Here is a 16,223-nt window from a genome sequence, read left to right on the forward strand (position 1 = left end):
TTAAAAAGGCCAGATTTTTGGAAATTGGCCTAAAAAAAGGCCATCTGGCAACCCTGATGTTGTTCACTCACATCAAAGCAAGCTTTGTGATGCAAGAATGCTGCCTTGCAATTTCGCAATGCGAGGTGTTAAGCACTTAGAACCTGTATGAAATTACGGGAATTACAGTACCGTAGTTGATACTTGATAGAGATTTTGTTGGTGCTGAATAGGTGCTGTTGGATATGATTTGAGCTTAATTTAGTATCCAAACGACGATACCAGCCAGCACAAATAAACTACCGTACCGTACTCGTAAGCGTTACGTAACGTTTTGCTTGAACCCCCTCCCCCCCCCGATGTGACGCTAACGTAACGCTTTTCATAAACCCCCCCCCTCCCCCTCGATAGCGTTACGTAATATTTGAACGGTCCCTAATGGGGGGTTAATAGAATACGAGAAACACAGTTTTCGTGGCAGAAAAAAAAAATTCAAAAACTGTGCCGCAACAGCAGCCTACTTGTACAAGTATAGTCATAAATTGTTTTTTAAACTGTGAAAGTATTCAAGATTGACTTGATCAAATTCTTCATCCAGAGAAATGGATATGGCGTATTTTGTAAAGCTAAAAAATCCATGGGGCGCTTTTTCCAAATGAACTAATTTTGCATCCACGCCGACTTTCTTAAGACGTTGATAGTAAAGTATCTGCAAACAAACAATAAACTTAACTCAGTATTCAGTAAGTGCTAAAAACATAGACAAGAGATGATCCCCGTGGATGATCATATTCTTATTCATTGCGCTGGTGATTGGAGTGAGCAATTTCTGTACGGTAGATCAGCTGCCACACTTGACATATCACGCTTATGAAATCAATTACACAAAAAGCAGGATGCTTGTGAATACTGTACGGGTAGCTCAAATGCATCGGTTATTGCCTCCTTTATCATGTTTGGAAGCCAAGTGCTTCATTAACTTCAACTTGCCGTCTTCAAAGAGTTTCCTTGTTCTTGGATTTCGATGATTTTATTGGAATGGGTAGCCTATAGGGCTTATAGGCCTACCATTTTCTGTCAATTTGACAGAAACATGTAGGCTGAGCTATTTTTAATGGTAGCCTGAACTGCTGGGATTACTGGCTGGTAAAAAAAAAACAGTTCCGTTTATGCAATTTCTAAATGAAATGTTTTCTAGATCAGTGGCATTATTGGAGAACTAGGCTATCTCACCCCTTCATCTCTCAACACGTCAGCAGCACACGTCATCACAAAAGTTGTGGGAAGGTTGCCAAGTTCCTCATCAGTGGCGCACAGAGGGGACAACAAGGGATTTGTCATCAACCTCTTTATGTTTTCACACTCGGCTTCACTTAGTTTTTCTTTTGCTTTCAAACTTTTACTCAGGGAAATTGAGGGTGTGGAATAATTTTTAAACCTGCAATAAAAAAACAAGGCAATACAAAAAAATACTAAAAATAAATTTTGTGACGAAAGCTGGAAAATATGTAGAGGCTTTAGAGCAGTGATTTTCAACCTTTTTTGCACAGCGACCTCCCAAAGAGCAATTAATTTAGCCTCGTGACTCTCAATAAAAAATCCAAATAAAAGCCTATTTTTCGCGATGTTATTAGGCTACACTTTTCCTCCGATTTCCATTTCTTCCATTTCTGACCAAACTAGGCTAGATTAAGAAAAAAATTAAGAGCTACACTTTCGCATTTTCAGCCGTTAAATTTATAACAATCTTGACAACCGCACAAAAAACACAATTCTTATCTCACAAAAAAAAATTAGAAAAGATATACTGGATGTTTAGACGTCTCACGACCCCCGGAAAACGGCTCGTGACCCCCAGGTTGAACAACACTGCTTCATTTTTTAGAGTAAATGTTATTTGCAACAACGGAGTAGCAAACATGTTAATTAAAACAACTTAGCAGTTACTGAAACTATTATATTTTGAATAAACATTTTGAAAGTTATTGGGTTTCTGGTAAATCTGGTAGTTTAATTTAATAAAGGGGAGAAGTGTTCGTAAAAGGGTAAAAAATACTGGCCTGGAACTTGCAGTTGTTGATCACCATAGCATAAGATATGTTTTAATCCACCAGTCATGCATTAAAAGTTTAGAAGGTGTCATCCGACCGGTAGTGTAGTTGGTGGTAGCCTACATGATCTCCTGTCTCCTGTCTCTATTCTAGATAATTCAGTCGCGGGTGTTCGTCTCAACAATTTGCATTGACCTACTTAGCGGGAAGACTTTGCACATCAACATGCTTCAAAATATCTTCGTCCATTTCTCCATTTTTAATGAGGTGGCCATCGTCGAGTATTGCCGATGATATACGTTCATTTTTACAAAATCTGAAATATCGTTAGGCTGCAGGTTAATCCGCATTTGCATCAGACAGCACAATAGAACTACAAAACCGTTTGATTGTGAGCAGACTTGGACAACTAGAATTTTTTTAGCTTTTTGAAATTAGATTAGAATTATAACTAGAGCTATTTAGGTTTTTAGAAATTAAACCAGAATTAGAGCTACCTAAGTTTTCACAAAATTAGAGTAGAATTGGAACTAGATGAGAATTAGTTTGAAGCAGTTGTCCCATATCTTTTTCCATTTGGATGAAAACACCAATATGGCAACTCTAGGTCAAAGTGTCATTCCACCATCACAGCACCAAAATCACTCACGTCACAACAGACATTGTGAATTGTGATGTAGGTGAACTGATAAGTTAATCAAGTTTTTAATGACTTTGCTGATTAAGCAAGGGAATGACAGTATGACATCTTGATCGTTTTATTGCATTTTTCTTGCATGACATTGATAAGAGCACAGGCCGCAGTTTCTTTTCAATTGCTGAAAAACACTGTTGGATTAACTACAATTTTCAAAAAAATCGGAGATTAGATTAGACCTAGAATTAGAGTAAACAAGTTTTTACCAAATTAAATTAGAATTACCAACATTTTGCTCTAGTTCGTCGATTTAGAAAACTAGAAATATCTAGCTGTCCAAGTATTGATGAGATTGCTTTCATTTTGGACTGAGAAAAATTCATATTGTAAGCTTGATCCTGGCAATTTACATTTTTGCAAAAGTGTTGTTGTCTGTAAATCATCGCATCCACTAAAGGTGCCGCTGAATAGAGAGCTGTGTTTGAAATGCGTTGCTCAAGTGCATACCCCAAAAGTCGGACTTACGCCGCTTGATCTCTGTTTCTTCGTTCACAAACTCGAGACCTTAACGAACTGAGCTGTTGTGCCGGACTAATTACAAGTTAGCTAATCGGGGCGTTCAATTATAACTCACACAGTTCATTCAAATAATTACAATTGAAGCTTTGCAATCAAACCTTAAAGACATTCTGATTACAATTCACGCTAACCCTACCCCATGTAGCACAATTTGGCATAATCTATGAAATCTCCTGGTAAGAGTGGATCGTTGCGGTTTTCCACACGACTGGGAAGACTGTAATTCAAGAGTTGAAGCACTGGGTAGATCAAATATTGCAAAGCAGGTCTTCCAGGCGACGTTTCATCATTGCATAATTTGTGAGTGACGGCAGCAGCCAAATTGCCACCTGAAAAACAAATAACCATCATCTTAAACTTACTGCATTATGCAAGGTGCCCACCGTTGAGGTTAATCTACTTCTCCGGGAGAAGTTTCTATCATTAGTTTTAAAACCATTTTTGAAAAAAAATCTACAGTTTTCGCTGCCCGTTTTGCTCTGGCTGTCAGTGTTATAAGACGAATGAGGCAGCAATACCCATCAAAATTCCACTTCAAATTTCCTTTAACGTTGTCATGGTGAAAAATGATTCCAGGATGGACCTTTTCAGCTAAAATTGCTTTCAATTTAAAACTCCTGTGACAGTTCTTCGAATTATAACGAGTCTACAAGCACAGCTCATTTAGAGTTCGAAAAACGGATGCCTCTATGGCTTGAATTTGCTAGTTAGGTAATCATGTCAGTTTAAAATACCTCACACGAGTGAAACAGATTCTTTTTTTAGTTGTAAACATGCTTAATGCCCGACTGTAGACGATTTAGATTAAACGGATGGGAAAGCAAGGAAACTAATTTTCGTGTCCATCTTCAGGCATGACATTTAAGTATCCTGTCAAAAACATAACCGCATGCTCTTGAGCGGTGTTGAACCGGCGCCCTTTCGATCGTCTGATCAGGGCCTTAACCACTAGGCTATGCAGCCGACAGCAAGCTATGGAATTAAACAAAAACTTAAAAAAATGTCGGGCTAACCCAAACATACCAGCACTATCACCAGTTAAAGCTATCCTCTTCGGGTCGACACCAAAATCAGCTGCTTGCCTGAAGAAACGTGACGTCACAGCATAACAATCGTCAAAGGCGGCTGGAAATGGGTGCTCTGGGGGTTTTCTGTAACTGCGGGATAGCACTAGTTTCAAATTACGTGGAAGTCATAGAAATTAACATACGCTCGTATGGAACAACAAAAGTAATTGTTTCTGTAGGTTGTTTTTATCAAAGTTATTGATTTTATGTCACTTTTTCATGACAGTTGATTCAGTAACGTGAAAAAACGATGACGTAATATTAATAACTATATTCCCGTCATCTTCATTTTTTCACACATTGGATTTTACTTACTTTGGAGAAATCACAACAGCATTAGTGTGCTTAGCTATTTGACTGAACAGCAAAGGACCTGCAAACCAAAAATTAAATATCACACATCAGTCATATTTGTTTTCGGTAACTTATATTCTTGTGCTGCCATATGCCATAACTATGTGACTGGTGGTGCTAGAGAACTAACTTTGATGCCAAAAGAAGCGGAATGTGCACTTTCCTTGCGTCAGGATTGTCACCTGAGTATTCCAGACAACTTCTCAAAACTATTTTTAAACTTAGTTTAAAGACTAAAATAAACTAAAGGCAACTATTGAGTGGAGGACTTTTTTTGAATTAGTGATTTGTATTTTTTTCACTCCACCCTAATTAAATAATGCCACAATGCTTTGGGGTCATTCCATTATGGTAGCCACTTTAGCGTAACAACTTTTGTAAGAGCTTGTAAGACATGAACCAGTCAGAACATGGTTTAAATGGCTACCGTCCAATTATGACCCTTCTAGCACTCAGCCAGCGAGTTGATCAGTGCTTTGAACGTTGTTTAGTAATTACAGAAAAACAAAAAGTTATGACAGGGGTGGAAACCGAATCCACATCAACATGCGACATGCATTCCCTAACCCTCTAGGACACGCTGGCTTCGGCGGAACGTTCAGTTAATTTACTTTCTATCTAACAGAATTTTTGTGTTTTTCTCTGTTCCACCTCTAACTTTCATTTACGTAATGACGTCATAGACAACGCAGCTTCTGATTGGTTCATGCTTTACAGACGTTTACGAAAGTAGTTATGTTAAAGAAAATTAGATATTTTCCCAACGCTGAGAACAACCTATGATGCAAGAAAACAGACTGTAAAACAATCTTACTTTACGCGTTTCAGTTCTTAAAGTGTTTTGAGATGTTCATATTTGAGATACTTGGCCTACGGCATAATGAATTTGAGAATTCTGTACCATAAGTATAACACATCTTCATTATTATAATTACTAGACTGAGAAGTAATTGATAAAAATGCCAATGAAAAAATCCACCCTGGTAAATATCGTTCAGATAGTTTCAATTTTTAACTAAAAAGAAAAATTTCCACAGGGAAAGTTTTAGAGCTTTATTTATCTGGGAGGATTTTTTTCCAGGACGATATTTACTGTTCAGGATGGATTTTTTTTTTTTGGGGAATATTTATCAGGGTAGAAAATTGTCAAGGGAATATTTTCCAAAGTAGATTTTTTGTAGGAGAATTTTTACGAGGTAATTACAAACTAGTGGCCCATACGTTTTTAAAACAATAAGAGAACTTGAATAAATTTTACCATCTTCAATTAACTCAAATTTCAAACAATATCGCTGTAGACTTACTGAAATTGCTTATGAGCCACCCACCACCATAAAAAAATACGATTCCACGACCATTTTCCGTGCTTTCACCTGCAATGATGAATTTGCAAACAACTCACATTCTTAGTGGAATAACAAAACAAACTAATTATCAGAATATAAAAAAACACTGGTAAAGTACCACGAGTTGTGTATATTGAAACTGGAATTCCATCCCAATCTTGAATGAGAACATCAACTTCTTTAAGGGGCTCAAGAGGTTTTGCCTGAAGGATAGCCCTGGTGATTTTAGCTTTGCTGTATCCACATGGCACAAAAACCGTAACCTAAAAAAGTATAAATGTCACAATCAATATGCGTAGTCCCGCGGCAGGCTACATTATTGTCCTAGAATAGGTGAACTATTTTATAGTGTAATTTTGTTGTGGTGTTTCGTCGATCACTGACCGATAGTAACCTCTAATTACGCAATCTTTTATTGCGAAACCTATTACGAGAAGTTTCTGCATATGTGCGATTGTGTTTCTCGGCAATCGAGTGTAGCAAGAATTGACAGCGATAGACACGTGTTTCGCCCATGAGGCTGGGCATATCAGTATCACACCACTAATTCATGCCACATAGTTTTCAACCGCTGCTTTTGTCAGTCAATTAAATCCTTACAGCCTTTGTGGACAGAAAACAACTAAACTAACTGTCGCCAAAGATATGCACTGTTGAAAAGGAGCGATCTTTAGTGGTGTGATACTGATGAGCCCAGCCTCGTGGGCGAAACACGTGTCTATCGCTGTCAATGCTTGCTGCACTCGACTGCATGGAAACACATGTTTTTGAAAAAGTCTAAATGGCTAGTGTGGACTGTGGAGGCTACACTGGTATTAGCGACGCTGTTCTATAGTGAGTAGTCAGGTAGGGGAACGTTCAAATATTACGTAACGCTTTTTTTCCGAATTTTTGACCCCCCCCTCCCCCATGTAACGCCAACGTAACGCTTTTTTCAATCTCCCCCTCCCCCATGTAACGCTTTTTCACTACGAATTCAGCACAAAAAACTACCATTCCGTACTCGAAAGCGTTACGTAACGTTTTGCTTGAACCCCCTCCCCCCCGATGTGACGCTAACGTAACGCTTTGGATAACCCCCCCCCCCTCCCCCTCGAAGGCGTTACGTAATATTTGAACGTTCCCTAGTGCTGACGCCAGCCAGGAAGATCGGTTTTTCTCAACATACGTGCGATTTTCAAAATTTTTTTGAGTTTTTGTCCAGAAAAATGAGTTCTTGAATCTTGTGATATAATTTTACCCTGGTCTCTGGAAGCATGTGGTCAAAGCAAACCTGTGATATATAGGTGCGTAATTTGAGTATGATTATTAGAGTTGTGATTTGAGTTGTGTATAATGGATGGGAATTAGAAGTTATAATAAAACTAAAGTATGTTAAAGTTCTAGCCAATATTGAATAGATAGTAAAAGTGTAAGTTATTTTCAATTGTAAAGTAGGAAGTAGCTGATGCAAGTAGTAGTGTATATTTATTTTGGAATCGACAAAGGGTGCAACCTAATTCGTACCATGAACAATTCGTACCGTCGGGTCTGCTACTATTCGGCTAGTCCAATTTGGCAAGTCCGATTCGGATAGTTCCCTATTCGGCCACAGTCCGATTCGGCCTGTCCGATTCGGCTACAGTTTTTACTTGTATTTTGTATTTTATTCCACAATATCGTTTCTTTTGCATTCTGACAAAGAAAAATAAATTGAAATAAAATTTAGCGCAAAATGTTTGAACTATTAAATTGAAATGTTTGCTCACATAAAATCGACATGTATCCTACGTCACCGTCTGTATGCAAACTTAGAATTCATTAGAATCCTCAACTATTACAAAATTCCAAATCCAACGACGCCTTCTGTTTATTTAGAGAATGTTGTATTTTATTCCACAATATCGTTTCTTTCATAGGTGAAATTATCGAAGCTTTAGATGAGTGGGGTTTAGACCTAACTACTGAGATCTTAAATCATATTTATGACACCGAAAACATCCCTAGTGATATGGTACGTTCCGTATTCATAACTTTACCAAAGAAAACCGTAGCAACAGAATGCTCACTCCACAGAACAATTAACCTTGTGAATCATCTAACAAAGATCTTACTCCAAATCATGATGATGAGATTGAGACCAAAACTAAAATTCCAGGTCATGTAACGCCGAAACCCAGGTTTATTCTTAACTGCCACTTAGGTTTTAACTTCATCTTTTATGTCAAACGCTATTTGGCAACTGTCTTTTTTTCGTTGACACGTTTTCACTGAGACTTTATCTCGTTAACCTCTATTGTTAATTATGAAAAATGTTATTTTGATGTAAAACACTTATTTCGAACAAACCCAGACAACAAAATTCGTCATTTTTAGATTGATTCAACGTCTGCAGACGTTGAATCAATTTAAAATGATGGATTTTGCCGTCTAAAAAGGCACTCAAAGGTAAGCACTGGATAAAATGCAAGAAGGCAAAAGAAACGATATTGTGAAATAAAATACAAAATTCTCTATAAACAGAAGAATCGGACATACATCTCTCTGTTATGATTTTATATGTAAAAATTCAAACTGTGCTGTTGAAATTTCCGATTTTAGTTTTGGTTTGCATACAGACGGTGACGTAGGCTACATGTCGATTTTATGTGAGCAAACATTTCAATTGAATAGTTCAAACATTTTGCGCTAAAGTTCATTTCAATTTATTTTTTGTTGTCGGAATGCAAAAGAAACCGTATTGTGGAATAAAATACAAAATGCAATTCACAACTGTAGCCGAATAGGGAACTAGCCGAATCGGACTAGTCGAATTGGACTAGCCGATTCAGACTAGCCGAAACGGGCCATTCCAGTACCGTCAGTTTGTACCTTGAAAAGATCGAGCAAAAAAAATTAAAAAAGCCGTAGTCGCTGATCGCAGTTTCCGCAAACATTTTAAAAGGGTTAGGGTATCGGTTATGTATCGGTATCCGCAAACAAACAAACTGAAAAGATCTAGAGAAAAAAATAGAACATCGCTGATCACAGTTTCCGTTTTTCCACAGTTTCCTCAAACATTTTAAAATTTCCGGTAATGATCCTAAGAGTTTGCTGAAGTCGCTGATCGCAGTTTCCGCAAACATTTTAAAAGGGTTAGGGTTGATCGGAGTTTCCGCAAACATTTTAAAAGAGTTAAGGTTTAGGGTTAGGGTGTTTCCGCAAACAAACAAACTGAAAAAATCGTGAAAAAAAAATAGAACAAAGCCGAAGTCGCTGTTTCAGTTTTTTCCGCAGTTTCCGCAAACATTTTAGATTTTTCGGCTAATGATTCTAAGAGTTTGCTCAAGTCGCTGATCGCAGTTTCTGCAAACATTTTAAGAGGGTTAGGGTTGATCAGAGTTTCCGCAAACATTTTAAAAGAATTAGAGGTTAGGGTTGGTCAGAGTTTCCGCAAACATTTTAAAATTTCTTTAAATGATCCCAAGAGTTTTTGTTTGTTTGCGGAAAATTTTAAAATGTTTGCGGAAACTGCGATCAGCGACTTCAGCTTTTTTTAATTTTTTCTCTTGATCTTTTCAAGGTACGAATTGTTCATGGTACGAATTAGGTTGCATCCATCGACAAACACGTTTGCTGTTCAAGAATTTGATTTTTTACGTGTTGGAAGCGGTGAACCATTCGTCAGTTCAAACATTTCAACTATCATCTCACAAGTAGAATTATTCAACAATTTATCTGACTGTTTTAACGTTTCATATCCCAATGAACTACGTCATCAATCTTTCCAATTCTCTTTACGTGTAAGAGATAGAAACAATACGGTATTATAATTAAAATAATATCATACAGAAACTAAAATACTCTGATTGGGGTGCCCTTCCAGATACAATACGGTCAACTGCTTTAGCTTTATGCTATTCAGTTGCATTATACCCCTGCACAGCTTGGGAACACTCGGCACATGCCTACAAAATCGATCCTACAATGAGCTAAAGCTGTCATTTGAGTACAGGCTGTCTCAAACCAACCAAGATCACATCTCTGCACATTCTGTCTGAAATGGCTTTTCCCAACATCAGAAGAAGCGTGACCAGCAGAAAGAAAAGATTTTGTCAGGATATGGATTTGAGACACTCACTCAACGGCCAAACTCCAGCACGCAGGCGATTGAAGTCAAAAAAAAGTTTCCTTGCTTCAGTTGTCCTAATGGGTTAAGATGAGGTCACCTCCAATGTGCGGGTTCAAGTGTGGCAAGAGAAGCTGGCAGCCGAGCCAATATCGGCCAAAATTGTTGCTTGCATTGCCAAGTGGTGAGAGCCCTGAAACGACACTGGTCAAGAGCATGGGGCTATGTCTTTGGCAGGACACTTAACAGGCAGGGTCTGCTACTATTCGGTGAGTCCGATTCGATGAGTCTGATTCGGTGAGTTCCTAACCTCTAACCCCTAACCCTAACTCCTAACCCCTAACCCTAAAACGGCAATGATAATTAGGCCACGGTACCCGATAATTAAAAAAAAAAAATTGAAAAAATCCCCCGTTAAGGGATCGGACTCACCGAATCGGACTCACCGAATCGGGCCATTCCGTAACAGGCATGCCTGAAGAAGTGAAGGTGGTAACAAAGATTGGCTTTCTTGCCTTCCCATCCACTTAATCTAAATCTTCAATCACCGCGTGTAAGCCTGGATATGACAAACAAAAACAATCATGAATTGGCCAATACAGAGCTCTCTCCCACAGAAGGCCTTCCTCCCAGAAACTGTGAACCCTGAAAGTATTGGTGATGCCTCAACAGCTTAAGAACTGGTATTGGAGGATGAAAGACATCAATGCGACACAGGGGGTATTCCTTGGGAAGTGCACTTGTTGTAAAATGTAAATGTGGACACTGGCATAGGCGTCGAAATAGGGTGGGCAGGGTGGGCGACGCCCACCCTGCCGTGAAACCAGGGTGGGCAAAATATGTTTCGCCCACCCTGTTTTCATGACACTTATGAAGTGTTCGTTACAATTATTTCCGTTTTTCTTAAACGCTGGACTATCCAACCAACTGCAGTGCAACCTCTTGTTTTAAGCTACATCTCTCGCTAGGTATCCGACAGAACAAACCAATTCCGCAACAACGCTGCGTGGAAAAAAATGCAGTACTCACTGCATTGTTGTTGCTACGGCAACTGCCGCAGCTAGCAATTCCTGGTGAGAGAAAGCCACGTTTGATTTTTTCTCCGAATTTGCGTCCGCAATTTGATCTTTTCTCCGAATGGCCTCACTTTTGTTACGTCACAATCAAACTTCAGTTCCCGGTCAGCGAAAGGGAATGTAAATATGACATCATAATGAACATGACAATAAAATAACCGATACAAACTAAAGTAAAGACGTACTTAACTAAAACAATCGCTTTTACAAATCAAAATGCGGCAAATCCGAAGGCGCCACTATAAAGATAACAGGTCGAGTCACGCGCTTTTTAGGTCGCAAAGGAAAACATAAAAGAAGTTTGTTTAGTTTAGCAGCGCTCTTAAGATCGCAAGATGCAAGAACGAAAACATCCAACCTATTAAAGCTTAATTGCTGCAGCGACGCTAAACGCAGTCTTTGTGAGAAAGACTAACCACACTTTTCGAAATTAGCGTCGGCAATTGCCGAGGTGATTGTAAGGACCACAAGATTACAAGAAAAAAACTAATTTTCTCAGACTACACCAGACTAGGATGTTGATTCAATCTTACTATTGCTGGATGTTTTATTTGGATTACTTCCTACTTCGCCGGCGCTTAGGCACGTGCCCAGCTGGGAGAATCTTTTATCAAAATATCACCCTATTTGCATTGATTTAACTCCAGTAGACGTCAAATTATTGTAAGCATCTACTCCTTGTTGCGCCGCGCTTTCCGTTATCTCGTCCAGCAGATACGGCATCTGATGATACCGATTCTGACTAGTTCATCAAACAGACTTTGTGTTGCTCGCAGTGTCCCAATTGTGCCGAAATTATGTTGGCTTATAAATATAAGCTTACATAAATCGAGGCGATCTTCTCGCAGGGAGCTATTAATATGTTACCTGTAGCCTACCTGGTTGAGCAATTAACATTATTTTATAAATCAACGTGGCTAGATGTCGAATTAATGTAAAACAAACCTAAATTTCTTATTGGGCATTGTTGTTACGCAATATGACCCGCCGGAAAAATTAAATCGATTTGTGCTGACTCGAACGTTGAATCAACCCAAAATTAACTTACTTTCCCCTTTCCGTGAGTTTTTTTACGTGAATTACCGTAATAGCGTGCGTATGGCGCTGCTCGCTTTATCACTACTTTTGGTATTATTACATCACAACAAATCAAACAATGCGTTCGTAATAGACCACTCTAGTACATTTTTCGCTTCTCGTTTTACATGTTTTAGTACAATCTTTTCCTACTAAATATTCACAGTAATTGCCGAGGCAATTTCAAATTTTGCCGTTTGGCCTCGGCAAAGTTTTTGCCGAAGTAAAAATATGCTCATTTCGAAGACCGAACCATTGCGAATTTGCAAACATACACATTCAATGAAATCTGTTTGAAAACTCTCGCCCACCCAGAATTCCTCTCTTCTAAGAAAAAATCGACGCCTATGGACACTGGACAGTCTGAGCAAACAATGGAACATCTCCTCGAATGTCCTGCGCTAAAAGCAAGATGCTCTGCACAGGATTTAGCCGAGTTCAACGTCAGAGTAAGAGGTTGCATGATTCTCTGGACTATAGCCGTGTAATACACAATGAAGAAGAAGAATTGGGCACATGCTTCATATGAGGAATCATTGATATCGACTGTTTATGATCACAATAGTGGTTAGCGCGTTATGTTGGCAGCAGTGGCCGAGTGGTTAGCGCGTTGGGCTCGCAGTCGAGAGCCTGCATGTTCGACTCCAGCCACCCGCACTTGCTGTTGTTTCTCTGGGCAAGAAACTTTACGATAATTGCCTCTACCCAGTGATCGATTTCGAGTAATGGGTAGTACTGTACTAAATTTAAGTCATAAGTAGAGTAGACAACCGGAAACAGACATTGCCGTCGGCTGCAGCGTGGGTCAGGAGTGCGTCGGAAGGCGTACACCGATGCATAGCGCTCAAGTCCGCTTTCCTGCAATGCAGGATAAAGATAATAAAACAAACAAAACAAACAATATGTAGCAGTTCAGCAACCCAGTCACAACAATCTCAGCATGACTGCTCTTTACTTGACTTACTAGAAATCTACGAAGTCGGTGTGCATTGATCAGCATAACACTCAGTAGCTTTAACTTCAGCGTCCATTTCCATTGTTTTGGATAAGGAACACAAAAAATGTATGACAAGAATGTCATAAATACCATAATTATTAGACAAGTTAACCACATATGTGCAGATATTGATTTCTGTGAACAAGTATCAGCTTCGATAGATTCGTATATTTTTTTACACACTGTTTGTATGCATGTAAACTGCAAAGAAACATTTTATACCGTAAGTATTGATATGCAATTATGCAGATCTTGAGTCACTATCACATGTTTAAAATTGCACATTTAAGAACTTTAAAACATTTCTAAATTTTTGACTTATTTTTGTAAAAAGGTGTAAAAAGTAAAAAGGTGCTGTCCGGTGGCATAGCAAAAGGATAAGATCCTGTTTTCTTCGGAAATTAAGCTAAGCATCTATGTTTTCTTGTTGCTAATTCCTGGCTGAGATATTTGAATGTTTGGTATTGGCAAAACTCCCTCTTTTAATGCAGTTTTGTTTAAAATTAGGCAAACTTTGTTTTAAAGACATACCTACCGTAAAGAGACTGAAAGCATCATTCTCAATATCATGACGTCACACGCTGCCAAAGGGGGGGGGGTTGAAACAGTGGCGGATTCAGAAAGTAATTTATGGGTGGGCCTAGGAAATATCTTGGTGGGCCTTCACCTAGGGATATTAGACTTGGTGTCTAGGTATCCCTGCCTTCACCAGTAATGCAACGGCGGGCCAGCATACAAAAACTTGGTGTTACCGATTATCTCTTACAAATGCTGTGAAATAGTGATGCCACAGACAATTTAGTGCCACTTGGTTGTTCTAGTGTTAAACATTAATATGTTTTTTTTTCAAGAATCTGATTTTGGGTGGACCCACTGTCAATCTGGGTGGGCCTGTACCAATCAGGCCCACCCGGTAGATCCGCCCCTGGGTTGAAACCATATTTTAAATAAAGTCTACCATATTTTGAGCTGGGAATGCCACCAACACAAGTTTATATTTCATACTTTCACAGTGCAATGAGTGCATTGGCAAATGCAAATATACGGCATTTGTTTTGTTATCTCTGCAGCGTTGCCAGTCGCCAACTATGCAATTTATCAAACCCCATCATCAAAAAAGATCTTCAACTCTACTCTCTACTTGACCAGGGGCGGATTTACCTATGGCGCCTAATAAAATTCCAATTTCTTTTTTAATGTCTGCATGCAAATTTCCTTTTTATGCTATACTTTAACTTGTAAATTTCCATTTTACTAACGTAAAATAATGCGTGATGTTTAGTCTCGGCAAGTAGACCTGTAGGCTTTTTACGTGTCTGAAGCCCCTAGTGTAGTGTTTTCCTTATTCTAATCTTCTAGTGCAGGGTTTTGGCTATCTAATTGTGGCATTATTTTTTATAAAAGGAAAATAAAAAGGATATATTAAAAGAATATTGAGAAAAAAAATATTGAGAGACTCTAAGTCTCTAATTAAAAAAGGATAATAAAAAAGGATAATTTAGGCTTCTCGCTGTCTAGTCTAGGGGTATGACTTCCTACAAAAAAGCAAACGAATTAAATAGAATGAATCATTTTTTATTAAATCAAAGTTACAAATTTGCTATTCGGGAATTGAAAAATATTTCTAATCAATATAATTTATTGCGACCGGTGTCAGAAGAGCGACATTCCCCAGTCGTGAATTTAACATTCTCGTTCTAAAGTTCAGTCCGTTCGCTTGCAAGTCTATTTTCGAATGCCTGTCCTTTTCAATTCCCCGCTTACTTCATAATATACCGGTAGAGCCTTTTCATCAATAATAGCTATCGTAAGAATCAAGGGAAAAGCTATAGCCTACCGGTGTAACGGTCCAGGAGTTACTGCGGTCTGAAAGTTAGCGTAACTTCTGGACCGCGTATACGCGGTCTGAAAGTTACTGCCAGTCCAGAAGTTACTAAAACAGGGTTTTCAGATTTGACGCCTGCAGCAGATTAGTATAAATGATTTCAACATTGGAATCTTAACAACATGATTTACAGCAGAAACGTAATTGGAAATGAAGCGAAAATAAGATGAAAGTTAAAAGATGAGTTTTGTACCAGAAATTTTTGCTGTATTGGAATGAAATTTGAATTTGTAACCTAACAATTTACGAAGGCTATCATTTTAACCTGATTTGTTTGTATTATACCATTTGAAGTCGTGTCCGTGCCTTACGTGCGTTGGCAAATAAATTTGCATGGGGAGGTGATTGACTAGATGACCACTTAGCCTATAGTCTTTTGCTGTCATCCTGATTGTGCTATAGGCTAATGCAAGCTACGATTCACAATGTAGTAGCCTATCATGAGTGTTTTATTGACTCATTGTAGGCTATATGGTTCTGTTGAAACAAATAATTTAACTGATCATCGCTCCAAACATTTCAAAGTTTAAATCGTGGTTATACGTGAATCGGTGGCATTTAATAAGCTACAGGCCTTAATATATCGTGCAAGTTTGCATTTGAAGGCTGACTTGTTAGCCGCTGGCCTTGAGTTGTAGTTGACGAACATAGTCTTTGACTATATTTTATGTAGGCCTATTTCATGAAAGTTAAAACCAAAGTTTTCATGTGAATGAAGCACTGAGCCTATTTTTGGTCTGGTTTTGCATAACTACCGTTTTAAAGAAATATAAAGTAACTTCTAAAGGCTAGCCTACATGTAGGCCAACGGGTAGTCAAAACGCCATCAACCTTCAGTGAGTAGGCTGTCACAGTCTCACACGCGGGGAAGGCTTTAGCTTTTACGAAAGTGTTGAACACTTTGAGATTCCAATGAATTTCTGTTGGACTCCCATCGAAAACACGTGGCACGAAACTTAAAGTCTAGAATTATGGTTTCGTGGTGAGAATGTTTATCCTTGGGATCCATCTTTCGCATACTTGCAGAGGGTTTAATCTACTGACCAAGTGAAGTTTCAGTCCATTTACAAGTTTTCCCAAAAGAATTT

At 38.6% G+C, this 16,223-nt stretch overlaps 1 protein-coding gene across 1 annotated transcript; it reads right to left on the bottom strand.

Annotated features, from left to right (window-relative positions):
- Positions 1-394: 394 nt before the first annotated feature.
- LOC145766381 (arylacetamide deacetylase-like) lies at positions 395-13,405 on the bottom strand. The gene is made up of 9 exons (XM_082578078.1): positions 13,218-13,405; positions 6,132-6,276; positions 5,972-6,040; positions 4,629-4,686; positions 4,270-4,403; positions 3,383-3,575; positions 2,230-2,346; positions 1,213-1,417; positions 395-688 (listed from the first exon to the last, which is right to left on the bottom strand). Exons 1-9 carry the CDS (start codon positions 13,365-13,367, stop codon positions 515-517), a joined length of 1,245 nt encoding a protein of 414 aa, XP_082434204.1. The 5' UTR covers positions 13,368-13,405; the 3' UTR covers positions 395-514.
- Positions 13,406-16,223: the final 2,818 nt, after the last annotated feature.

Source organism: Aplidium turbinatum, chromosome 3, assembly GCF_918807975.1.
Source record: "Aplidium turbinatum chromosome 3, kaAplTurb1.1, whole genome shotgun sequence".
Classification (NCBI taxonomy): domain Eukaryota; kingdom Metazoa; phylum Chordata; class Ascidiacea; order Aplousobranchia; family Polyclinidae; genus Aplidium; species Aplidium turbinatum.